Raw genomic sequence first — 25,932 nt, 5'->3', positions numbered from 1 at the left:
GGGGTTCAGTGGACCAATCCCAGCATGCACGTGGCACTTGTCCATAGCGCCCCCCCCCCCCCCCCCCCCCCTCGCCGTCGGGTAAATCCTAAGAACCAACATAATAATGGCACACTTTCACTGATTTTGAGTCTTGCGTGCTCCTCAAAGTGAAGGAAAAGTTCTGTTTCATGTGATATGGGCGCACGTGATACCGCGGGACCATCCTTCCCTCCATGTCAGATGGTACCGCCTCCGGGTCCATTCCTTTTTACCTTGTCCGTTTTTCCGCCCCCCCCCCCCCCCCCCCCCGGTGCGACTCAAAATCAGGGAGTACTTAAAACCTCATCAGCTTAGTCGACGCACCAGAACAGAACCGCCAGAACACTCTTCCAGTCCGAGACACTGTCTTATGACGAACCACCCACTTCCCTCCACTTCCAAAAGTGGGCGTTCGCCCCACTTTTCCCGTATTTTCCTGCTATCCCTTTCGCGTAATCTGCCTGGCCAACTCAGTGTCCACCACAAATCTATGATCTGCTGTACTACGTTTGAAACAATATTCAGCTTTAGCTTTATGCTGCGAAACGTAAGGAGCACTTCGCGGTCAATCAAACGTTGCCATGGAAGAACGTTGCCTTCCACTGGCGGTGTACATCATAGGCAGAGAAATAACCGAATAGCTATGAGTAAATGCAGAAGTAAAAGACAGAGTGGACATCACAGGCACAATTCGTTATAAGCGATGTACTAAAATTTAATCGTTGTAGGTTCAAACGGAGCGGAACCCGTTATCCGCGTTCGTTGCCACGTAGAGGGAGCGTCGAGCGGTCGAGCGGCTCACTTGGTTGGTTGTTTTTGTACCCAGAGTTCCGGAGTTCGATGGCAAAATTGACAAAATGTCGGATACCGAGGAATATCGCGTAAGTTCTTGCTCCATTTACTTTAAACCCGCTGTTCCCTATCTGGCATACTTTTGACTGCATTCTGGGTATATGCTCTTTTGCACTATTTGGCAAAACTTAGTAATTATGGTGGTTTTTTAAAACTTTCAAGGATAGTGTTCAACACGATTAGGCCTAACTGACTATGCACTGTAATTTCTGTCGAATTAAATTAACGGGCTTCGCAATGCGGAGTTGAAACTTAACCGCGGAATAACGATATGGGTGTCGTGAGATCTCTTCAGTTGGTGTTATGTCTGGATTAATCCGACAGTGTGACAGATAGTTTGCGTCTCATTGCAAGCGAAGAATTAGGGCAATGTTTTAGGAGCTACGGGTGTCATATACCCGTGTATGTGTATGTATTGTATCTGACCACGTTAATATTGTTGATAATGGTTTACGTCGTGTGTTAAGCAGGGTTTTCAATTTAATTTTATTGGGAGGACGACCTTCCCAAGGGACGGAGACACCGTTGCAAGCACATGAAACGCTGCTTCCGTGAATGCTCAAGTAGCAAGTGTTCCTGCAAACCTGTAATTTAAACATTTCGCGATAAATGAAATGATGCACAGCCCGGTTCCGACGTGGAGGACCGTAGTGCGGGGGTTTTCCGTAATGTGTACTGGCAACCGACAGGGTCACAACGAAGGAAGAGGGGTGATATGGGAAACGTTGTCCAGACGGTGAACCTGTCAGGGGGATCAGGCTTCCGTGCTCCGTGTTCTCTGCAATGCAAACGTGCCCTCAGTGGGTGAAAATCGTTGACAGAATCGACCATTAACGACTCCTGGCAACTGCATATAAAAGAACTAAGGATGCACTTCTGTCAACTCCCATGTTCTTGAAACAAGGAATACGGCACTGCATATCCATTCCGTTCGTTAGGCATATTTAAATACCATTTGATATTGTTACAGTGGTGTAGAAACTCTTGACGTCTGCAAGAAGAGGCAATGTGCATGCATAGTCATGTAATCTCTGCATGTTGTTCTCTATGTCAAGTCACGTTTGAGAAAAACACGTACCTCTACAGGTATACATATACCCCTACTGATTGTGAACTTGCACCCCCTCAGCAGTTATACTACCCCGCATGTTCTGAAGCTGCAAAACTCTTAGCGAAGGCAAACTCGGCTTATTAGAAAGGAGGCCAGCATATGCCTGTAGCATAAGTTGTAAAAAAAAAACAAGGAACCTGAGAAAAAAGCTTTTTTTAAAAAGCTCACTTTTTAAATACAAATACAGTTTTGTAGACTCATATGAATCCCCATGTCTCCAACAAGCAACTGTCCAGTTTCCATAAAACTTGCGTATCTTGTGACTTACGTGTAAGTACCTGTTGACACATGGAAATATCAAGATGGTGCTCATTTGAGTCTGCAGGGTGCATTTTGAATGGGGTACCACCTTTCCAGTTGTGTTTGCTTTCATAGCTGACTTTGTCATAGGTACTGGTCTATTCTGCTGTAGTGGTCAGGGGGTTTAAGGAGTAGATGTGGCTCTCATAACTTTGGGTGGTTAATTGTAATGTACTTGTGCAATGGTTGCAACGTAAGCTCCAGTACAGAAAATTTACTGCACCACATGCAGCCTCCATGGTGTGGCTCAAAAACTGACTAGTACATACCAGCCCAAGAGACGTTTTCCACGGTTGCTCGCATTTTTGTTCTGACGAGGAAATAGCTGCTTGTTTTGCACAGTGTTGTGTCAAGATCAGCTGTGCTTACACATTCATTCACTGTTTTTTGGAAAAGCGACAAATGCACGTGTTGTAATGTGCATCATTGCTAAAGAGGGAGATAGCTTGAGAGCAGTGAGATAGTTGCTCTCTCTCCACATTCCACAAGAAGGGGCGTGACGTCTCGTCTATACACTTTGTGTAGTGCAGAAGTCGCACTTTGTTAAAACACCATTATGTGAAACAGCATACATTTGTAAGTTTTTCTGAGAATACAGTCAAAGCTCATTAGTAAACTGTAGCGTTCCTGTAACTAAGGAACACTTGGGCAAGTTGTTACAACTATCCCCCTGTCTGGAAAATGTACTTGTGACTGACATTGAACGTACTGAGCTACAGCCACATGGCTTCATCTGCTGACAGGCCTGCCAGAAAAGTGGGTCAAGTTCGTGAGGTGAACTGTCTTCTCACTGGTTTGCCTTGGACTTGCCTGCACTTCCTATTGAAGGGCACAAATGTTTCTACAATTCACAACGAATGAAGGAATGCAGACATTGTTGAGAATATTTTTTTTTTTTTAATTATGTCAAACGAAGTCATTCTGTAATGCTTCCTGTACAGCAAATGGTACTGAGCTTCCGTGTGTCGGAGCTGCAAGTACTCCTCGGATTTGCGGGCCGGAACAAGTCTGGCAGAAAACAGGAACTGCAGGCTCGAGCCCTCGAGCTGCTTCGTATGAGGTCCCTACCTATACAGATGAAAATTAGGGAATTGCATAGGTGAGTATTGCATGTACCAGTAGTTTTCTGTTGCAACATCTTTCAATGTATTAAATTACTTCCAGTTTGGAAAACCATGAGGGCATGCTCATGTGTTGCAGTGTGTAGTGGCTACTAATGCAATACACCCTGGGATAGCAAGTAACACGTGGTTAAATGTGGCTACCAAGACTAGTCAGCAACATGTCATGTGGTGCATTTTCTTTGTGTACTGACATTTAAAACGACTATCCAGGCCCAAGCTGAAGCTACAAAGCTGCTATCACCCAATTCCTTCCTTTTGCTCCAGCGATGCATCAGAGCTGCAGATTTGAGGCAAAATGTTGTTGACTATGCCCTATAACAAGCCTCAGAGACTTTGGAAGCATTGATTTTGGTTACCCACCTCTGCGTGGGTCGACACTTTTCTAGAAATCCATTCCGCGTCGCATCGTGGTGGGCCCATCACATAATGTTGCATTTCATTACTCAACATGGGCCCAAACTCATTACCTGCTCAACATAATTTCATTTCCCATTATCTCACTTCATTCACCAACATAAACAATTGGCTCAAATAAGCTAAGCTTTAGAACCAGAAATGGGGAAGTTACTTGACTTGTTACAAGTAAAGTTGCTGTGCAAAAGATGTAATTATGTTACTGGTTACTTTACTGGTTACTAAGTTACTTCAAGTTACTTGATACATAATATGCAGTTTTTTGTTCTTGACCTCTATATAATTCTCGCAACAGGTGCACGATATACGAAAACTGTATACCAATATTTGAGATGACAAAAGAAGCCTACCTTTATTTGCTTCTTTAGGAAGGCATTTCATGATTTTGATCTCATAGTAAGGTTCTTCAATGGAGCACAAAGTGGTCATTGAAAGTCTAGGTTCCATGAGTTTTCCTTTACCACATTTCTTATGGAACCGCACCAAGTTTTAATCCTGCTACACAGTGCCCTCTGTCATTATAAGCAGGGAACGGAAACAGTATTACACCAGAAATATAGCGGGTAACAGTAAGACACAAACAGATATCGCACAGAGTACCTGAAATATAAATGGAAATGAAAATAATTTATGGTAATAATTCGGAAACTACAGGACCAGAATTATTACAGTCCTTTGCGAAATCATTTAGATACATTTATGAAATAAAGCTGAATGAAGCAAACCAAAATTAACTGAGGAAGTAAAGCTAAAGTGAACTATCACACTGGAGCATATAAGTAAATAGTATATAGGAAATGGAAGAAGCATAGTTCTTATACACTTATGGTGATTTGCAAGTTGCAAGCGTGAGCAAAAAAAAGAAACCATGTGCTATACTTTTGAATAAATGTGGGCACTTATCCCAAAACCCCTCAAAATAGATACATACATACAAATACACTATACATACATACATACATACTATACATAACCAAACCGACTATACATAATACTATAATATATACATAATACATACTATACATAAAACCAAATAGTAGCGGAAATGTAGCGGAAACGAAAACAACTGGTGGTAACGGATTCTGAAACAGAATCAAATATGGGCCAGAAACGGAAACAAAGATTCCCTTAACTTTCCCTGATTATAAATACACCGCTCGTTGCTAAGACGAACGTCACCTGCATCCCCTGATGTATGGCCGAAACAGAATTTGTAGCAGTCACCGTGCAACAACGAGGCCGTCAGACGTGTGCCGTGCACGTGACTGTCCTCTCATTAGGGAGGGAGGGAGGGCACAGCTCGCAATGTTTGCAGACAAGAATCAAACAGAAGGAACAAGTTCCTCAGGAAGTTGCTGGAGCTCGAAAGCAACGAGTTAAGTGAAGAGTTACTGAAAAAAAAGTATATTAGTTACAGTAACGAGTTACCCCAGCACTGCATAGAACCACTCAAAGGGAGAGTACGCCCTACAGGAGCAAAAATTATTTATTCTTTTTGCGTACTGGTTGTCCCATGACCATGTCCTATCACTGCACGAAGTTTGTTTTCGTATGACGTTTCGTTTTCATGTTATAGCAGGTTTTGTCTTGGGAGCAAATGCTCCCGTATTTCAAACTGACGATATTATTGCTAAAAGAATGTTGCTTGAAAAAGAATGTTCTTTACAGTTTTTTTTTTTGTGTGTGTGTGTGTTTTTGTTCAAACTAACATATTACATTTCTGGTTCAGTTTACGGCCACATTATTGCCGCAAGGGGGCCAGCAATAAATGTTGGCTTGATGAAAAAAAAAGCTGTTTTGTCATGTTTGCTTTTTTCCGCTTTCTATGTACAGTCAAACTCCTTTATAGCGAACACATTTGTAACGAAAATACCACTACAGCAAATTTTTTTGCGGTCCCGCTGGAGCCCTATAGGTCCAATAATGGACATCCTTTTTAACGAAAATACCTTTACTGCAATTTTTTTTTTTTTTGCTGTCCCCTGAGTTTTGTTGTAAAGGAGTTTGACTGTATACCAGAAACTTCTCAACAAATTTTAATGAAATTTGTACTGGCTGTTCCTTGGGCAAGCACAAAAAACTAGCAGAGCGAATTTGCCGACATAAAATTTTTTCCTGAGTTATCACTAGCTGGGTGATTGGAATTGTTCCAGTTTTATGCAGTGTTTCTGATATGGTGCTGCATAACACAATCTAGAGCAAATATCTCAAATGCCCTCTGCTACCTTTTTCACCCTGCTGGCTTGAACAATAGTAGGTGAAAGTACATCAGACCTGCAGCGAACAGTGGCTAGCATATACATATTGCATTGTACAAAAAAAAAAATCTAACAAATATCACGTAATTCTTTAAAACGTTTATATTCATGCTTGGCACGCTCACCTTTCGTGATATAATTGATGTCTGTTCCAACGGGAAGCAACATGTGTTCTCTGTTATTGTTAGTCACTTAGTACGGTATGCTCTAGATTGCTTTCGAACCTATAGTCTATGTTGAATGTCATTTGGGCCATCTGCCATTCACAGGAAAAAGCCTCGGTTTCGGATAGTATCACGGGTGTTTGTTTTGTGGTCTATAACTTTTTCTTTTGGATACTTCTCTTGTTGTGGCTTTAGTTTTATATTCAAATTTTTACGTTTCTGTTGTCAAGTCTTTGTTCTCGCTTCTAGCCTATGACCCCGATGAATAGTTACTTGTGTGGCAGATGCCGTGCTAAAAGTGGACAATAACTAGTACATGGTACCTGCACACCAGCAGGATGTAAAGCATAGGTTGTAGAAGAGAGCTGATATTAAAAATCTTTTAACTGTCATTTCATTGTGTCTATTGTTATTTTTTTTTACTTCCTTTCTGCGCTAACAACTTTGGTGACATCCCTCTGCACATTTGCCATTGAACACTGCATTTTCCATACACTCGCAGACGTCGAATCACTGCCACTGGTATAGTATCAGCTCCGTCGGTCCCGCGGCCTGTCTCACCAGTTCCAGCTCCCCTCAAACCCCACCAAGGTGGTGCATCTTCAGGCAGCTATCCCACGGCTACTGGTGACCGGGGGCCAATGATGATGTCATCTCACCATGTGGGAAGCATCCATGGTAACAGCGAGTATCCCACAAAGCTCCACCCTCCGCCCCCATTGGTGGGTCCTGGCGGGGGTGGCACCACCTACCCAGTGCATCCAGATGTACGATTTAAACCACTCCCATTCTACGACGTGTTGGCTGAGTTGCACCGGCCTGCCAGCCTCAGTGAGTGTTCAGTTATTGGGCTTTGTTTTTAGAGCGTTGCGTGACATCCACAAGCAACAACCAGGATTTCTTTGCTTTTCCCCTTTTGCCTTCCCCAAATATTCAAAACTGATGTTCAATGGACTGCAGCTTTCTACTCTTCTTTTGCTTATTTTGTTCTGTTTTAAACAGTGCCCAATGGGAATGTCAGATTCCAGGAGAACAATTTTGTATTCCACTTCACGCCTCAACAAGTCCACAACATAGCCGCATCGCGGTAAGTTTTTCTTTTCCACTGCTTTGTGTGCATATTTTCTCTCTCTCTCTCTCTCTCTCTCTCTCTCTCTCTCTCTCTTTGCTTTCAATCACCCAAGGTTGAGGCAGCAAATTTTGGGGTATCCTTGAGTCATTGAGGTCCATGTTGTTGCTGCACACTTGTTACACATTTTGTGAGAGCTATACAAACATTAAAAAGGAAAGCACGGCAGTGTCCTTGTCTCAAAGGCATACTGTAATTTGTTGTATCCACTTAGTTTTTGTGTGTACATGCATGCTTCGTCAATTTCTCTATAGAAACAATCTACAAGTGCCCAGCAGCTGTTTCAATACTTCACGTAATTTTGGAGCATGGAATGTACTTCAAACATATTTTTTTACCATGTGACATGAACATACTGCCTTTAGGAACTGTCCCGCAAAATATTTCCTTTGGGAATTGCAAATTTATAAAAAAAATTAGTTTATGAGAATGCACGTGGCAGTGATAATCTAGCTCAGCTACTCCGTGCATGTGGTCAGGTCAGCAGAGGGGTTTTTATTGGCTGCCGAGAATCATCTGCTAGTGAGAACAACAGATTCAAGACAGGAGGTGATTCAGAACATTCAAAGTGACATTTAAAAGTCTTATACAGTAAAACCCGCGGATAACGATGACGCGTATAACGATATCCCTCGTAAAACGATGGTTCACGATTTTACCGTCAAAATATACATTGTTTCTACGGGGAAACGACCTGCGTATAGCCATGGAGACTGCCGTTCCGAGTACTCGTATAACGATGTTGGACGCTGTCCTGTACGCGTAACCTCGCGGCGATAAGATACTGTAGAATCTCGATGCTACAAATGTCACGGGGTAGCTGAAAAAATTCGTATCATCAAAAGAATTAAACCAAAATAAAAATTGAGGCAAGAAAATAGACAGCGACTGTTCATATTCCAATACTGTCAGTGAAAGGGTAGGTGGTAAAGCTTTTGTGTCTCTGTACTTGGCCAATGCTGCTCAAATTTGCGAGATGATTGGCCTAGCACATGCTTTGCACCCGTGAGTCGCGCGACAGTGTTCTAAAGCGAGCTTCTCCTAAAGCACTCAGGCGTTAGGTGAAGCCGACTTGCGTAATGGTGACGGTGTAGTGTTGCCAGAAGTTGTCTTGCTATGTTCTCTGGTTCCCTCAACGAGTTCTGATCGCTGTTTTCCCAAGCCCAGTGAGATGTCACACAGCTTTTTAAGAATCTGTTTCTCTTTCTTTTGCGACTTTTCGGGGACACGCTATTTAGGTCAGCCCTCGTTTAGCGATGTACCCCGTATAACGATAGAATTCGTGATTGCCGTCAATATCGTTATATGCGGGTTTCACTGTATATGCTCTTTTTATTGATTTCTTTTTATTGTCTTGCCATTATCTTACATGATACTGTGATAGGACCGCTAGGCAACCCTCTACTGTGGTCCTACAGTAGAATCTCGATGATACAATCACGGATGATACGAATTTCGGGATGATACGAATTCTTTTCCGGTCCCGGCCGGAACGCCTATTCTTCCCATGTATTAGAGTTCGGATGATACGAACGCGTTATCTTGCCTTTACGGATGATACGAATGAGCCAAGGATGCTACAGAGGTCGTTCCCCCGTGACGCGAGAGCACGCAAGTCATGCTGCTACGTCTTTCGAAAAGGAAGGACGATCCTCACCACGAACTCCCTTACATCATGTAGCGCAATGCAAGCAATGGCTTTCCTTTTGGTGGAGGTGGAGATAAGATCAAAGGGATTGAACGGCCTGGAACCTTATCACCTTATCTCTGTTTTGACCTTTTACCCCCCTCGCAACAATAAACCGCGAAGCTGTGTGACATCGCTCTGGCGGGAAACAGCGACCAGAACCCCAGAACACGTGGAGGGAACATATCAGGACAACTTGTGGGAACATTACGCATCACCATTCCGCAAGTCGGCTTCACCTAATGACTGCGTGCTTTAGGAGAAGCTCGCTCCACTGTCGCGCGACTCGCGGGTGAAAAGCACGTGCTACATCTTTTGAATCATGTCGCGTATTTGGGCAGCATTGGTCAAAAATGGAGACACAAAAGCATTACAGCCGACCTCTTTTATTGACAATAACGGAAAATGAACAGTCATTGTCTATTTTCTTGCCTCAATTTTTATTGTGGTTTAATTCGTTTGATACGAATTTCGGATTATACGAATTTTTTCCGAGACCTCGTGAGATTCGTATCATCGAGATTCTACTGTATTTTGCACTCAAAATATACATAAACTGACACGAAACATAATGGTAATATCATCATCATCACCACCATCATCATCGTAAACATGATAAAGGAAGAGAGTCACATCGCACCTGAAAGCATGCGTTCAAATATGTTAAGGCTACCTGCCTCCCTAGCTTCCATTGACAGCATGTTCCAGTTCTTTGTTACGAAATATCGAAATACCCGTAATTAGTGCATGACTGTGGTAATTTAATGCAAAGATCATTGTTCCTTAAGTGTATATTCCTGTGAAAAAAATCACAGGTAGCAACAAAGAATGAACCATATTATGCAATAGGTTGTACATGAGAATAAAACACTTGTATCGGACAAACGTGAAAATATCGTCAATACCAAGAGCTCAAAAGCAAAGGTGGCAGATTCAGAAGGTGAAAGACCCATCATTATCCGTAGTGCTTTTTTTTTTTTTGCAGAACATATACCATATTTTTTTAGAACGTATAATGACCCCCAAGTTCAGGGTACATGAATTTGGAAAAGGGAACAGAGATTGGGATGCAGCATACTCTATAAAGGTAGGCCAGCCTTTTGCGCAGTCCCTCAGCTTTTCCCTTTCCCATCGTGCACATAGAACAGTCTGATGGGGTCGCTCTCAAATAAGGTGCTCAAATACCACAGCAACTGCATCTGAGGTCCATGTTGCTTCATCTTTTTCACCATAGTGTTGTGGCCCGTCTGCGAATACCCCCTTATTGCTGCTATCTGAGTGGACAGACACTTTGTCACGTGCTTTCTCCAACCTTTTCTTCCTCTCATGCGCAGAGACATACTGTCGTAGTGTTTAGCATTTGGATATGATGCCCAATACCATTTATACATCACCACTTTCTTCACCTCTATCTGCCCAGAGCTCATTGTGTTCCGTTCCGTTCAAAGCATTAGACAAACCATAGCTTTTAAAAGCTTGCCTGAGAGCGTCGTCAGGCATACCGCACCAAGCATCCAAAATCCACTGTGCTGGCGCAATTCTTGATCTCTCGCTGCTGCTTCAGCCATCTTCTAACATTTGCGTTTGATACTTGAAACCGCCTTGCCGCCGCTAAATTGTTGCCGCATTTAGTGGCGAAAGCGATAACTTTGCCATCAAACGCAGCAGTGACGACGCCACAACAGTCCGTCCCCATTTGCATTGCTTCGTTTGTTTCGTGCTGACTGGCGCTGACAACCACAACACATGGTATCGGTCGCGCTGCGCTATTGGCCCGGTCCCGGTTCTCCCCTGACGTTCATTGCAGCACAGATATTCGAATCTAAGACGTCCACCAACTTTGGAACGCAGGATTCTAGGAAAAAAAGGTCATCTTAGATTTGAGAAAATACAGTATAGGATGCAGATTTTACCTGTATGTGAATCCCATACACTTCCAAACAATAAGAAATGTGTCTGTGGATAAGTGCAAAATAAACATCTAATAACACACTAGTGGTAATGAGGTGCTTTAACCGTGATAAACCAAATAAATCTTGCGAGACTTTCTTCCTGACATATGCGATACGAGGTTGATAAGCCAAACCAGAATCTAGATTCATACCAAAAAACTTGACTCCATCAACTTGTTTGAGCTTAACCACAACAAACAAGGTCAAGATTATGATGAGCAATTGCCCTCTGCCGTGGATGAAAGGCCATGTATATGTGTTTGCTTCACAGCACAAACCTATAGCGATGTACCGCGGTGAATTTCAAGTGTAGTACCATCCTTGTACACGTTCATGCGTGTAGTCGTCGCAGCAAGGATTGCCCCCTATGGATGGGGGTGCATCAACGACATCCTCGTCCTTGCCGTCGATTCCACATTTTTTATGTTGTTGGTGCTGAAGACGACGTTGATGCTGACACTGCTGAACCCAGCAAACCACGAACGTCTAATGGACATCTAGAGGATGGTACACCGTGGATATTTTGGATATCTAGTAGACATCCGGATATGTCCAGCTAACGTAGAATGGATGTACTATGGATTGTCGGAAGCTCATCCATAACTGTATAGATGGATATCTTCTGGATGTAACAGCTGGACATTTGCACATCCAATGGACGTGCTTGTGAGGCATTGCGACGTCTAATATACGTCCTATCGATGTTCCTACTGGATTAACTACAATATAATATAGACCAGATTGCAAATCTACTTTTTCTGCTGTTTTGTGGGCATGAACAGCGCAAATGACATAGCCGTTGCCGTACCCCATCCGACACGGCTTGGGCATTTCTCAGTAGCCTCTATTGGCGTACTGGATGGAACATATACTAAAATACCAATAGTTGCGGGATGTTTGTTAAGTGTAGTGGGGCCGAAAACGTTTGTAACGGTGACGAGGATGTGATTCTGCAATTAATTCGTACGTCTGCAATGAGTCAAACTGCCCGCTAACATTTCTGATATTCCTTCCTGGCAAATATTGTGTTTGTAATTCAGGCTATTGTCTATGATGAGGTTACCTGCTGAATGGAGCTGTCAGACTGACAGGTTTCCTGTGTTGGTGGAAGAGTGCTACGTAGATACTTTGCAGAGAGCAGGACGTGAACAAATGGAAAAACTTGCTTTTACTTGTTCTTCAATTTCTCACGTTCTCGCAAGATAGATTCGCTTTCTTCTAGCGCTATACGTAAAAATTACTATTGAATTGATAATCGAAACAAGGTTTCGTAAACGTACGTCTATATTGTATGTTAATCCGGTAGGAACATCGATTGGACGTATATTAGAGTCGCAGTGCCTCACGAGCACGTCCACCGGATGTGACAAATGTCCCGCTGTTACATAAAGAGAATATCCATTTATACAGTTATGGATGAGCTTCCGACGATCCATAGTACATCCATTCCACGTTAGCTGGACATACCCGGATGTCTACTAGACATCCCAAATGTCTTAGACGTTTGGATCTTTCTGGTATGTCTAACAGACGTTTGTGTTTTACTGGGAAGTATCAAACGACGACATGGCATTAACGCTCCATCATCTGTGAATTTGCGTCTTTGTGCCTACTAAACATGTCTATCGCAGTAACATAATAGACATCCTCACCTGTAGTTGAGGTCGACATTTCAGTATTTCCGATATTTGTAGTTGAGGACATGAGTATTGAAAGATGAGTTCTTGCAACGTGTCTGACATGGAGCCGGTTTCGGTTGGTCGTGCACAAATAAGCTCCGCCCTCCTGCGCTGCACTTCCATGCATGCATCACCTCAGGAATGGTAGTTTCGTAACGCAGTACGAAATCTTGGGTGCAAAAACACATTGATCTGCTGTACCTCTGGCACTCGGGAGATGCTACGTCACAAAGATGCAGGTTTGAAGTGAGATGACTACGAATAATCAAGCGAGTCATCTGAGGAATGGTCCAAATTAATGGAGGCAGATGTGCATTGGTTCTATGGGACATTTGACGGTGCCGACAGTTTTGTTCAAAAATTGGAAAGTGCGAATTTTTTAGTTTGAATTATCGGTCGGCGACTGTATAATATAATATAATCCGAGTATCTACTCCTCCTGACATAGTTTTTTTTTTATAATTCTGAAATGCTTCTTTAAGATAAGTAGCTTGGTAGAGTTCTGTGCACAATCATATCTCAAGCTGTTTCTCTTAAATTAATATCATCCTACCCACGAAATACTTCAGACATCCTCAGTTATCAGCATTGTGTACAGATCCTCCACCCACGTTCTTTATCTGCAGGGACTACACCCCGGGGGCCAAACCCGATTACACAGTTCAGGTCCAGCTCCGATTCTGCCTCCTGGAGACCAGCTGCGAGCAGGACGACAACTTCCCGCCCAGCATCTGCGTTAAGGTCAACTCAAAGGTGTGCCCTTTGCCAAACCCCATACCAACGAACAAACCCGGAGTAGAACCAAAGCGACCCAGCCGCCCGGTCAACATCGTCGGACTCTGTCGACTCTCCCCCACCACTCCAAACCAAATATCTGTCACGTGGGCATCCGAGTACGGCCGCGTCTACGTCCTTGGGGTCTACCTCGTGAGGAAACTAACGGCGGCCACGCTGCTACAGCGTTTAAAGGCAACAGGTATCCGCAATCCGGACCACACAAGAGCAATGATCAAGGAGAAGATGCAGCCAGAGCCGGATTCAGAGATTGCAACAACGAGCTTGCGAGGTTCCCTCATATGTCCCCTGGGGAAGATGAAGATGACAATACCATGCAGGGCGATGACATGCACGCACCTCCAGTGCTTTGATGCGTCGCTCTATTTGCAAATGAATGAGAAGAAGCCCACATGGATATGTCCAGTGTGTGACAAGCCAGCGACATTCAACTCTCTTGTGATTGATGGGTGAGAGCTTTCTTATCAGATGAATTGCACGTGAATGAATGGGCATGGCAATGTATTATGTAAAGGCCTTGGCTGAGAGCACCTTCAAGCTCAGGCAGACTGTGTTATCCTTGTGCCAGATATATATAAAATCAAATACAAAATCAAATCAAATCAGGCTCGGGCAGAATACTTTCGAGCTTGGAGTTGACACGGCAGAATGTTCTTGTGGTATTCATGCAAGTACCTTTTGTGCTGGTATGGGAAATTACTGCACACAATTTGAGCATGGTGAATTGAAATGCTAGAGAGATGTTTTCGGTTCTTGTTTCTGAGCATGATATGGCACTTTTCAGCTCTGCTCTCTTGGGCCGGTTGCAGTGTGCTACAGTAGTCTAGCCATAAAAGCTGCAATACTTTTAGCATGATTTAGGTTGTTCACAGCTGGGGTTGTCATCCTCTAGTGATTTCCCTCTTTCTCATATGCATGTGGAATATATTCAGCAACCTATTTTTTTTGTGGCACTGTTAGTGAGAAGTTGGTACTTCTGTGAATGCTACCGGCCCAGAAGAACTTTGTAAGAGGACTGAGAGCCTACTAGTACTTGGGAGAATGTTTCCTCTTGAGAAATCAGCAGTTTGAAATTGTTTTATACCATGCTATGGCAGTGGTGTCACACCAGCATCTGTTATTGGAATTTGCAGACTCACTTTTTCATGTGACTATTATTCCTATGTGCTAAAATATGGATTTAATGTGAATAGCTATCTGGTACCTCAATTTGAAAGTACTCTCCGAACTCTCTCTGACTCAAGTCATAAGTACCATGCCCAGGAAGGCCAATAAGGCATGCATCCTTTTCGTGCTAATCTCGCTGAAAATAAATGAACAACGAAGCACGAATGCAACATTAAGTTACAAGCTTTTGTGCATGAGGCTGCATTTCTTGCTTATCATGGATATCACTGTGCATTTATTTCTTTTTTAATTCTTTGGCCTCGACTGGCCATAGTTGATTCAGAGTTTGAATGAAATGTACAATTATTCACTTCGGTATTTGAAAAATTTGCATATAGCCCCCTTTATCCCTCTCATCCCCCCCCTTAAGCCCCCTTTATCCCGAATAGAAATAGAAATCTTTGTGTTACAGGTTGTTTGCTGAAATTGGTGGGCGAGCTCCTCCTGATTGCAAAGAAGTGCAGTTCCATGAGGATGGCTCTTGGACACCACTAATGGCCAAGAAGGAAAGCCACGTTATCAACAGTCCAAAGTCTAACAGTGCGACATCATCGCAGGCACCCGTCTCTGGCTCCTCTAAGCCAGTAGTTGCAACAGGTGAGCTTCAATCTGTCGACACTGATTCACATCTACAAATAATTTTCTCTACCCTCTGGGCAAATTTTTTTCCCAGGCTGGAACAGCAATGCACATGACTCCATTTTTGATGAATTTTACACTCTTTGTTTATTTCATTGTATAGATGATGAATGTTTACTTTTTTGTTTGTGGTTTCATGCAAGTAAACTTCAATGTGTGGATACTTTGGATGTCAAGGTGACAACGTAAACCGCTTTCACAGTGGAAAACATTTTCTTTGGTGTCCTCTCTCTTTCTTTTTTTTTTAACACACTTTTCTGCATAGTTTGCATTGATGTTTTAGAGGTTTTTAACATCCATTCATTAATTTGATCTAATTTGGAATGCATTTTCTAGTTTTTGTGCCCTTGGCAAGTCTTAATGAGTAAAACGTCTTTAGCTGGTTTTACTTTCCACCTGGATCGCAAGTTGAGGCAATTATAAAACTGTTTCCTTGCCCAGCTCCACGGGAACCATCATCTCCGCCACGTAGCAAGCGTCCACGTGTGGAAGTGATCGACCTCACCTTGGACAGCAGTGACGAAGATGACGATGCCCCACAGACCCCTTCCCTGCCCCGACCACCTCCCCTCATGTCGGCAGCTCCCCTCCAGAGGGGTGGATCCCCTCCCTCTTCTGCTCCCCTCATCTCCCTCCCATCTCCCTCGTCATCATCCTCTTCATCATCTTCAAACTCTTCGAGTTCGTCCAACTCTTCGTTTCCGAGCCTCATGAGTCCGCCCCTTCCCCCTGCGGCCTGTTCCTCCTCCGTTGTGTCTACGGTTCCGTCGTCTTCGATGCACTACACAAACCCGCTGGGATCCCTAGGATCAAGTGTGTCGAGGCAAGGTGTCACAGTGTCGACTCAGCCTCTAGGGTATGTAGTCATTTCTCTTAATTAATGTGCATTGAATGGTAAAATGTGATCTAACGTTTCGGGCGTAAAGTTGAATTTGCGCCTGAATGTATTATACTGCTTTGTAAGTGATCTCACTACAGAGTGTATTCGGGATGGCTTAAATAAGCACCCTGTATCTATGATATTACATAAAGGAGCTGTTAAGAAAAGGCCATGTTGCACGTTGTGTGCACCATATGCCCCGTCACTTACACAACGCCACAGGGTAAAATGAATTGCTTCTGCAGTTTTTTTTTTAGGTGCTGAAGCTATGTAGATTCTGCCTTTTATGATTGAAGCAGTTCCAAAACTGTCATTGCTTTATGAAGACTCACCAGTTTTAGTGAAGTAAAACCACATTGCTATCAAGGCGCCGTAATATGGAGACAGCTTGAGTTCAGTGGGTTAGTGATATCTTAAAATGTTTGCATGTGCTGGCAGGCCCTTGACCCCCAAATCTGTGTGCCTCTGTTATACCTCAGGTGCTTATAGGTATTTGAGCACCTACGTTAAGTACTACAGTCATACTCGTTGCACAAAGTTAACAGACCTGATGTCTTTAGGAATCCTATACCACCTTTCTTTTCAGCTTTTAATATAATCTGTACATCATTTACTTGTACTGTGTTCTATCCCACGGTCAAACATGATGTAAGGAAGTGGGGAACAACGTCTGTTGTCCATAAAGGTTATGTACCGGCAACACCGACAGAACCTAGAGACTTCACTGTCGACCCGTGTGCATGCATACATTGCTTTTGCGCTTTTGTAACATTCAGGCTTGACCTTGCTTTTCTGTGTGTCCTACTTTCTTTGTGAGCAATATGAGACAGCCTCTGAGTCATTCGATTGAGCAGCATTATACCCCGAAACTTTGTTCTACAATGACAAGAGCTTTACTGATGAGGGAAATCGTTTCACATTAACATTACAGTAGGTTAAGCATTGTGTGCGTTTGCCAAGACATGCAAGTTGCCTTGTTTGTATAAGTAGTTTTCTTCTGCATTGGTTGATAGAAGCACTTGATTGTGTTAGTCTGTAAGGAACAGTGAGTTTGCAAAACTTGGTTTGTACTTCTAGCACCACAATCAAACTGGGATAAGTGTTATGCTAGCACGTGGCTTTCCTGGTCAGAAATAGCTGTACTCTTCAAAACCAATCTACCTAGTGCAGCAAATAGCAGAAGCATGGGCACGTGTACATTGCGTGACTACTGTACATACAAACTGTGATCTTCACATTCAGTACTCAGCTCAACTTTTCACTGCATTGCGGCAAGAATACTGGTGGAATACTCTAGTCTCCAGTCTGATGTGTGTGTATATATGCGCATAATGTAGCATTTTCTTTGACAGCACACTCAGCTAGTCTCACTTTCGCATATATTGAGATTGTCTTCACCCCCCAAGACGTATTTCTCAGTTGTGGGAATCATAATTTTTGAGTCTGTAAGTGCAGTGGACATCTTGCATTCACACAGTGCAGTTCTTGTAATGCTCAGTCCTGTGTGTCAACATGTTTCTGCAAGTTTTTGAATGTGCAAACTTGATTTTTATGGCTGAATTCTGCGAAATTTCTGATACAATTCGTGGGCATATGATCTTGAACATAGACGTGAGGTCTGCCTTGAGGCAGCTCTAGAGTGCATCCATTGCATGGTGGCTTCCTCTGTCGCATGATTGTAGTAGCCTTTTGTTGTGACTCAGTTATTCAAAAACTTGCTTGTCGTGCATGTCAAAAAATGCTTTTCATGGCAGCAGTTGTGCCATTCTAAGTTATGCAAAGCCTGTGCACTTTTAAGAAATAAAAGTGGTGCTTCTGTGCTTGAGCTTGCTGTTTGTTGGTAGAATATGATAGTTGCGTGGCATGGGCACATTTAATTTGCATGACTCGTACTTCATAGACATTTTAAGTACTTGTTAGGTGGGCTTTTTGAAGGACTGAGAGGCTGTTGCTTTGCGTGTGAATGGGCCGGCATATATTTAAGAAGCAACAAGAGACTGTTCTGTCAGGCTTGGGAATACACCGGTTTGTTTCTTTACAACTCCATAAAGGTTTCACGTTGTGGATTATCATATGCACAAGATGTCTTATTAAAACTGCATTGGACAGGAAATGCTAGTAGTGTAAACACTAATGTCCCAGATAACATGATGGGGGTTTGTGCTTTCAAAACTCTTACATAATTGTTTATGTTGAACAAGTATCACAAACAAAGGAAGGAATTTTGTTCGGATGGTGTTTGGTCTGAAGACAGTGTGTCATTCTGTTGGTGGTACTGTAAGCATGGTGGTATATGTATGTCCAGCAGTGGTCAAAATAATCCAATCTTTTTTATATTTTGTGAGATGAGGGTCTTTTCTGAAGTGGGTGTTCTTTCAAAGGGCATGTTTTTTACACAAGATGTCAAGTGCTGTATCAAGGGTGTCAACCAGCGGGGGTTGTTTACGCATTCTTGGTTTTTGCCAATTTCTAGGTTATTGGCAAAAAGGTTATTATTTAGATTTGACAGTCCAAATACAAATGCTACAAAAGAAATGCAAGACATACTGTTCCAGAAGTTTTACTGTATCAGTTCTGCATTAACCACATGTGACATTGCATTCCATGGCAAGACGAGTATGATTTTGACTAACAAAGGGGGAAGTACATACAGTAGACTCTGTTAATTTGCACCCCAAGAGAACACAGATTTTTGTTTGAATTAGAAATATTTTGCCCACATATATCTTGCATGATAAAATTATGATTCCTTATGTATGCAAAAGCACATTTTTGAATGTTTCCCCTACTAAACACATCTATCGCAGTATCGTCGACATCCTCACTTGAAGTAGAACATTTCAGTATTTCCGATGCTCGAAGGCGTGTATTGAAAGATTACCCCTTGTAATAAGTCTGAAGCGGAGCGTTCGGTTCGGTTCGGTTCCGGTCGTGCGCAAATACACTCCTCCTCCCATCGTGCGCAGAAGCTTGTGCGCCATGTCGGAAACAACCTTTGTATTGGTTGCTCAGGAGACGGTAAGTCCCAAAAACCATGCAGGTTTGAAGCAAGATGAGTATGATCTGAATTATTGGACATGGCAATATGTTAGTTCTATGGGGTGTTTAACAGTGCCAACAGTTTTCTCTGAAAAATTGGAAAGTCAAAATTTGAACATTGCACGGGCCTACATTTACCGGCCTGTACCCAAACTCACGGAGTCTTACCCGACCCAGCTTTTGAAAACTCTGCCGGGCCCGTACCTGATGCCACGGGGGCTTAACCGACCATAGCCCGACCGAGGCCTGGCCTGCAGCTATGTAACAAATTTGTGATGCGATCTGTTTACCAGGTCCAATTCATACAATTGAGTCTCATAACACAGCATAAACCACACATACCTGGAATGCGCAAGCACAGTCTTTGATGCGATTTGTGCTCATGGTTGGTGTCTACTCTCGTGCACCTCTGGCAGCGTGATCCTCAACATGGCAAAGTCAAGAATAACGTGGAGACTGTGTTATAGTGTTTTAGGAGAAAGACTGAAGAAGGGCCCAGCCACTTGGCTGCTTTGTTTTGAAAACTAATGTTGAGGAGTAAATAATGTGAAAGAACGGCACACAAAAGCTCGGCCTGACTCAGGCCCAAGAACTCTCTGACTGGACTCGAGCCTGCAATCAAAATGATATTGAAGTCTGATTTCGAGCCAGCCTGGCCGTTTGTAGTACTCTACTCTGAATTATCTGAATTATCGGCGACTGTTTTTCCCAGCGAAGACATGAAACATTCAAGAAGTGTGCAGCGGTGGATGATGTCTGTGTATGTTCAACCCAATTGACTAAAGTTCGATTTTGTGTATGCGTCTTGTGCATGCAGTATGTGGTTCACAGTGCCCCAAGAAACGGTGTAACCAATTGAAAACGGAAGCCACTTCACAGGCTTCATTTTGCCGCTTCCTGTAGGCAGAAGCACTATGAGGGAAGTTTGAATTAAGCAAAAGTGGCATTCGAATTACGAAGCTTATCATTACATCGAAAATATAGAGGGCTAAACAAAAATTCGAAATACGTTTGAATTAACAGAGAGCTCGAAATGTTGGAGCTTTAATTAACGCGAGTCTACTGGATAAAGAGCCTAGTAGAATATGCTGCCTTATTTATTGTGCTGTGCTTCCACATTATGCATGTGTTCGATTCCATGGTTGACTTGGTCTAAAGAAATAATTTTGGTGTCTCTTTGGTATTTACACGGCCTTGCAAGAATGTCTTTGCCCTCTTACAGCATGCACAGTTCAGCAAATTCAGGAATTTCAACGTCATCTATGCCCACATCAAGTATGCCTGGTGGCTCTCTCTATCCGGGCATGCCAATGATGGACCCTAGCAGTTCCCCGTATTACCCTCCAGTTTCGAGTCCGTTTCCTGAATACTACTCTTCTTCACATGCCATGTACAACTATCCAAGTGAGTAGGCTCGCATTTTATGGTTTTTGTTTGTTTGTATGGTTTCTGTATGTGTGTTGGGCATGTGGATGTGTAATATTTTCTGATGATTTCAAGCTAGTTTTTGCACTCAAAAGCTTTCAAAACTTCTTTAGCTTATGCTCTTGCCTTTAGTTGTGTAGTGGGACTTCCAGAACCTGTGGACTGTTTTGTGCATTCGGTCGAATACGCTATCTAGCATTTTTGCTGCGATTGATTAAGAGTGTATATATTAGCACATCGGTGTCTGCTAGTACTGCAGGGCATATGTAGCTGTTCCTAGGGCAGTGTCCAGACTTTCAAATACCAAAATGAAGCTTGTGTATTTGATTCAAATTTCGAACCAAATTTAATGTCTAGTTTCAGATTGAATATATTCAAATAGTTCCCAGTCTTCGCATGCATGCCTGAAAATGACGTGAGGCAAGGTGAGAGAGCGGCTTCATACGAAGCTCTGTATCCATATGCACGTATCAGACATCCATCTGTGACACTTTGCAGTGGTCTTAGCACCGTGAACGTCACTCCGCTCTTCGCGAGTGTTTGCTGTGCTTTCATATACTACTGGTATTGTGCGTCAAGTCACTGCACAGCTCGTAGTGTGCGGTGACCGTGCCCTGCGGAGTTACGAGAGACGGCCCATGCTGTTTCTGGAACCCTAGCAAACCTTGGGAATTCAAAGTGCGGTAGTACTCTTAGGATACTGTCAGATACCACAATTACACTCTTAAAGCACCTGTAGTGGCTTCCGGCAGCTATGTGCTTTTGTTGGTTCTGTATGAGTATTCAATTCACTTCACTTTGGACTGTAGCACTATTTGCTTCTGTTTTAAAATGACTATTCACACAGCTGTAGCTGTTCAGTTAGCATGCAGCATGTGGGGTGGAGGTAGTTGCTATCTGTTTATGTAACTGTGCAACTATTTTTACAAAGCCTTTTTTTTTTTTTTCTTCCTCAGGCTTTGACATCTACTCTCTGCTTACAAACGAGTCCGAGAGATCTGTAAGTGTTCCTATACATGCTAAAATATAGTAATTACTACAGTGGCATTCACGTAAATGCAATTATTTCATATACAGGGCTCAGATACCTTCAGAAATTTGAGTAGATAGTCTTTTCCAAGCTTCACTTGTATTTCTCACTACCTTTTATTTGTAGCCATAATAAGAGAATTGCTGCTAATGATTCCTTGGAGTGGTATGGAAGAATGAGTAGCTGATTCCAATAGTCCATGTTTGTTTGTTGTGACCAAAGTTATTTTCAGTGATTCTGTCACTTACGTATTGAAAATCTGCTTGTATACCTCAAGATGCCAAAATTATGCACTCGCTGTGATCCGAGAATAATCTTCTGAATCCTCTGTCAGTGATGCATTACTGGGCCCGTACCCTCTGTCATTTAAATGTTTTTCCTTTGTGTGTTAGTCGTCCTTCAAGATTTGTCCAGTGCTGGTTTCTTGCTAAACGAATATGCTGAACTAAGCTGATAACTTGGGTTCCACACTTTTGGACTAACAGAGAGGCCAAAATGTGCACGATCTGTGCAACTTTCTTTTTTCATTCAGCTAGATTCTGTTCCTGTTTACTGTAGCATGTATGTTGTCAGATGGTCACACCCATGTGAAGGGAAACTAGCAAAGTGCCCTTGCAGACATTTATGTCCAGCACAGATACTATATCAGTTGTGCGAAAGAGGATTAATGCTGAACAAAAAACAAAGTAAATTCTTTTGATAGACTCCATTTTGGCAATTTAAAATGCAGCTGTTGCATAGCACCAGAGATGGAGGAGCAGGCACAGGAAAATGATAATCGATTATGGTCCACACAAGACGAAGATACACTTGTACGTTCTGTGGGTGATGTTGCTTCAATATAAGTGAGGGAATTCAGCGTAGAGCCTAAAAAATGTTCAGATTCTTATCAAGTTATTTTTTTAAAGTGAGGCCTTGTAGTCTGACCATCTGACAGGATCATAAGGCCAAGCTAAGGACAAAGGCAGAAAAATTGGGGACCCGCGTTGTCGTGCTTAGCAGTAACGGTCACCTTTTCTGGTCTGTCTGTCTCTAGATGCCCTCGTATTCCACAGGACTTGTTAGGAAGGCATCCGGCTCCACTCCAGACATAATCTCTTTGGACTGCGACTGATGGGCCTGCTGCATCCATGTACATAGGTTGGCAACACTGGAGGCCCAATGCGGAGGAAAACAGCAGACCACCTCTCGCTTGCAACGGTGTGTGTGTATGTGTGGGAGAGATGCGTGCTTGTTTTCTTCACCTATCTTTTTGTATTGTTGTAATTTGTCTGCATGAATGGAGATTGTGAGGTTGCTGCGAACAGCCTTCTGTAAATAGGTGCGTGCATCGTTACAATTTCCGGGTGGGTGTGTGTCGTTCACTGATGTAAAGCTTTGTACAGAGTAAAGCTTTATTTTTATTTTGGCCACACAATATATCTACAGGTTGCTTCACCTAATGTAAAAAAAAAAAAAAAGAATTAAAATATGTACTTGTGTGAACACTATGGGATTAACACTATTTATATCGATGGAGATTTCCCATGACTTCTGTGCACTTTTATAAAATTTAATTTGCAGAAAATTGAATTTTACGGAAGCAGAAAGCGTATGCCAGATTTACCCATTCTATTGCAAAATACATTCACTAATACAATGGACAATGGTAATAACTGCAGAAAAATTGCGAAAGGGTTCATTTGGAGGCTCACAAATTTCCAGCTACACTAATGTATTTCACATTGCGGTGTGGTAAATACGATGTGGGCTTCGTTTCTGTAAAGAAAAAAAAAGTAGGCTGACTTGTCAAATCTCTGAGATCAATTCAGAAAATTGAATTTCACATGAATTAAATTTGATAAAAGTACTCAAAAGTAATGGCAAAATCTCCCCAGAGATAAGTAGTGTTGACCCCATAATGTTCAGGCAAATAAATTTTTGATACGATTTTTTTTGGGGGGGGGGGTTAGGTGGAACACCCTGTATATGCAGACAGTTTCGAGTGCTGCCTTGTTACTACTCACAAGGGTTGACAGTGTCCTTTGCTTTCTTTTTCAGAGTGTAACATTATTATTATTGTTTGCTGGTTGCTTCTCACAAGATTACCTCCATCTTGTTGCTCTGTATGTATTTCCCACTGGCTTCGTTAGCAGCTAGCAAGGCAATGCTGCATATTTGCAATTGGATATGTTCCTCAATCGTGTCCGGCACCCTACATGGTCTAAGTTGTGGGCTGAAGTGTTCAGTTATGCGCTGTTGTATACCTATTTATAGCTTTCCTCCCTTTAAGTTGTTCACCTCACGGACCACACTAGTCGCTGCAACTCAGACTGTGCGCATGCTGTCGGAAAGGTATTATCATTCTGTACATTTTTTTTGTCTATGGTGCCTAGATGCGAGGTGTGTATGGTGGCTTCCAGCCGTAATTTATTCAGAACATGTGTTTCTCCTCCGAGAGCAGGTTTGTAGCTGATGGTACCTCGTAAGGGCACTGCATATCTTTCCAGACACTTTTTGTTTCCTTATTATTATTATTCATCGTAATGACAGCGTGCTATCACATGGAAACATCACAAATGTGCATTTGTAAATATTTTCATAACCAGACGTGTAGATAGCTGCATAGAAGACTCCACTGCAGTATGAATGCATACACTACTTCATTTTGTGAATCTTTTGGTTTTATTTTCATGCATATGGTTAACAGAGGTGTATCTTGCCATGGACAAATAAAACCATTTGTTACATATGATACCTGCATGTGGTGGTGTTTGTTGGAAAATACATGTACAGGGGTGAAGCTTCAAGCAGGGTAAGTATAAGCATCTTGTAAACATTTTTAAAATGTTTCATTCTCTGCAACAAAGTAGTCCATAGTATTTGCTGAAAGTCCAGAGAAAGTCTGCTCTGTATACCTACCGTGCAGGTCCAAACCACTGTGATGCAAGACTGTCAAAAACAGATTTTGAGAATGAAGTTTGTTACAAGTAACTAGTAATAACTGTCTCAAAGTATTCGTGAACAAATCAGTGGTGCAAGGAAGCTGGTGTACATGTAGGAATGCACAATATTGAGGACAACACAAGACTCAATCCAGCAATGAAGGTTTAATGTGGTAGGTGTAGAGAAGTGAACAACATGGGCAAAGAGGGAGGGAAATATCCTTGTCTCTGGCAAGGCTGGCAACCGAAGTAGTCAAATGCAGGCAAAACGTGGACATTTGATTGTATTAGTAGCCCTTCCCTAATAACGAAAGGGCTAGTGGGGAATGTTGGTTTAGGTAAAACATGCACAAATGCAAGAGGGAGACTACCGGGCTGACCCACCAAATTTTTCGCAAGAAGGCGACCTCGTTCTCCCCAAAGGCGAGAGAGTTGCTGCTCGCATTGTTTGTTGCCACCGCCTCAATGTGAAATTCCATGACCTACATCCCTTGTATCGTGTGGTATTTTCCCAATATGGTCGCCTTTTCTAGGAGAGGGAGGCACCCAAGGCACGCGCTGAGGTGCTGTCTTAAAGGAAGTGGCTCGTCCAAGTTTAATTTGTAGCGGTGTTGAGCGAGCCATTCAATGAGACACTGCCCCGTTTGGCCTATGTACTGTTTTACGCAATGAAGTGGGATGGAATAAACCAAATTCCGATCACATGGGACGAAGGGACTCCTGTGCTTTACTGTGCAGACAGGGCGGTTGCTTCTTGGGCACGGCCGGAATCATCTGTGATAGCCTGTTGGGGCATCTGAAGAGTACATTGCATGTTTACATGTTTACATTACATGTTTATCGAACTTTCGAGTTTTGCAGAGTCAATGTGTCATAGCCTTGTATTCGAAATGCCACAACCTGCGCAATCAAGCCTGGTAATAAAGGATTGACGTTTACGGGGGACAGTATTTTGTGGGATCAAATCGTATCGACACGGCGTGGCAAAACAAAAAGAAAATGAGGGAAAGAAAGGACAAACAAAAAGAGACTGGTGTATTACAGAAATAGAACTGTGCAAGTGTACACCTGCATGCTTGATGAAACTCTGGAAAGTGTTGGAAATGCACCATAAGGTCACTGTTGTTGTCTGGCATGTTAATAATGATAATTTATTTTTGATAGGGTGCCCATAAACAACCCGAAGGTCTGGGAGTACATATATTAGTCTCAGCACGTGTCGCAACACCACCTGGGCTAAGTGACTAACAACAGCTGCCCCCCCCCCTACATTCCACCAACACTCCGCAAAATTGAAGTCCTGGGAAAACCCCTGAGGCGGGAGGTCTGAAAGCTGATGCTA

At 42.8% G+C, this 25,932-nt stretch overlaps 1 protein-coding gene across 7 annotated transcripts; it reads left to right on the top strand.

Annotated features, from left to right (window-relative positions):
* Nucleotides 1-793: 793 nt before the first annotated feature.
* Nucleotides 794-24,402, top strand: LOC135388656 (E3 SUMO-protein ligase PIAS2-like). Of its 7 annotated transcripts, XR_010421498.1 has the most exons (11): nt 794-902; nt 3,226-3,383; nt 6,747-7,075; nt 7,247-7,331; nt 13,318-13,935; nt 15,066-15,250; nt 15,734-16,148; nt 20,434-20,615; nt 21,593-21,636; nt 22,703-22,866; nt 23,707-24,402. XR_010421498.1 is itself a non-coding variant. In XM_064618346.1 (10 exons), exons 1-10 carry the CDS (start codon nt 879-881, stop codon nt 22,758-22,760), a joined length of 2,079 nt encoding a protein of 692 aa, XP_064474416.1. In that variant the 5' UTR covers nt 794-878; the 3' UTR covers nt 22,761-24,402. The 7 variants fall into 7 exon arrangements, 6 of the variants coding, with proteins under 6 accessions (XP_064474416.1, XP_064474414.1, XP_064474417.1 ...); XM_064618346.1 differs by having other exon boundaries at nt 22,722-24,402; XM_064618344.1 differs by having other exon boundaries at nt 22,703-24,402.
* The last annotated feature ends 1,530 nt before the right edge of the window (nt 24,403-25,932 follow it).

Source organism: Ornithodoros turicata, chromosome 3 (assembly GCF_037126465.1).
Source record: "Ornithodoros turicata isolate Travis chromosome 3, ASM3712646v1, whole genome shotgun sequence".
Lineage (NCBI taxonomy): Eukaryota > Metazoa > Arthropoda > Arachnida > Ixodida > Argasidae > Ornithodoros > Ornithodoros turicata.
Note: the sequence above shows the minus strand (reverse complement) of the source record. Positions and strands in the feature narration are given on the sequence as shown.